At 30.8% G+C, this 569-nt stretch overlaps 1 protein-coding gene across 7 annotated transcripts in view; it reads right to left on the reverse strand.

Annotated features, from left to right (window-relative positions):
• LOC102671460 (AT-rich interactive domain-containing protein 5B-like) overlaps window positions 1–569 on the reverse strand; it is a 106,117-nt gene that overhangs the window by 42,403 nt on the left and 63,145 nt on the right. For 2 of the 7 annotated variants that reach the window (XM_031514265.1, XM_031514266.1), the window contains exon 3: window positions 4–239. The exons of the other annotated variants lie outside the window; for them this stretch is intronic. In XM_031514265.1, coding sequence (XP_031370125.1) covers window positions 30–239 — 210 coding nt within the window. In that variant the 3' untranslated portion in view covers window positions 4–29. The remainder of the gene's footprint in view (window positions 1–3; window positions 240–569) is intronic. 7 annotated transcript variants of the gene reach the window in all.

Genomic DNA, 569 nt, shown 5'->3' on the forward strand with positions numbered 1-569 from the left:
AAAATATAAGTATGGAGCTCGACGGAATTTCAGAGAAACTTCAACGAAAGGGAGGCAAAAAAATAATGAGAATGCAAATATGGTTTTGAATAAAATCCGGAAAATATGAAAGCCGCAAGAACAACATACAGATCTGCATCTACTGCCTTCTTTTTTCTTCTTCTTCCTTTTTTCCTTCCTCCTCCTCCTCCTCCTCCTCTTCTTCTTCTTCTTCTTCTTCTAGTTCCCTTTTCTTTTCCCTTATGAAAAATTGCGTTAAACATTCGTTGTAAACTATATAAGCGTAATACTTCTCTATAATCTCGAAAAATTCCGCGATGGAATCTTTTATAAAGCGAGCTCATAAATCTTTTTTATTATCTCCGTCTTTCTCGTAGAACTATTTATCTTTTTCTAATATTTTCGTACTCGCTTCCAATCATATTTTCATTTCGTTCCTTCCTTCTCTCCTCCTATCGTATTTTATACCCATGCAATTTTATCGAAAAACTTCGCAAACTGAATTTTTCTATAAGAAAAAAAAAAAAAAAAAAAAAAAAAAAAAAAAAAAAAAAAAAAAAAAAAAAAAA

Source organism: Apis dorsata, unplaced genomic scaffold (genome assembly GCF_000469605.1).
Source record: "Apis dorsata unplaced genomic scaffold, Apis dorsata 1.3 scaffold_946, whole genome shotgun sequence".
Classification (NCBI taxonomy): Eukaryota; Metazoa; Arthropoda; class Insecta; order Hymenoptera; family Apidae; genus Apis; species Apis dorsata.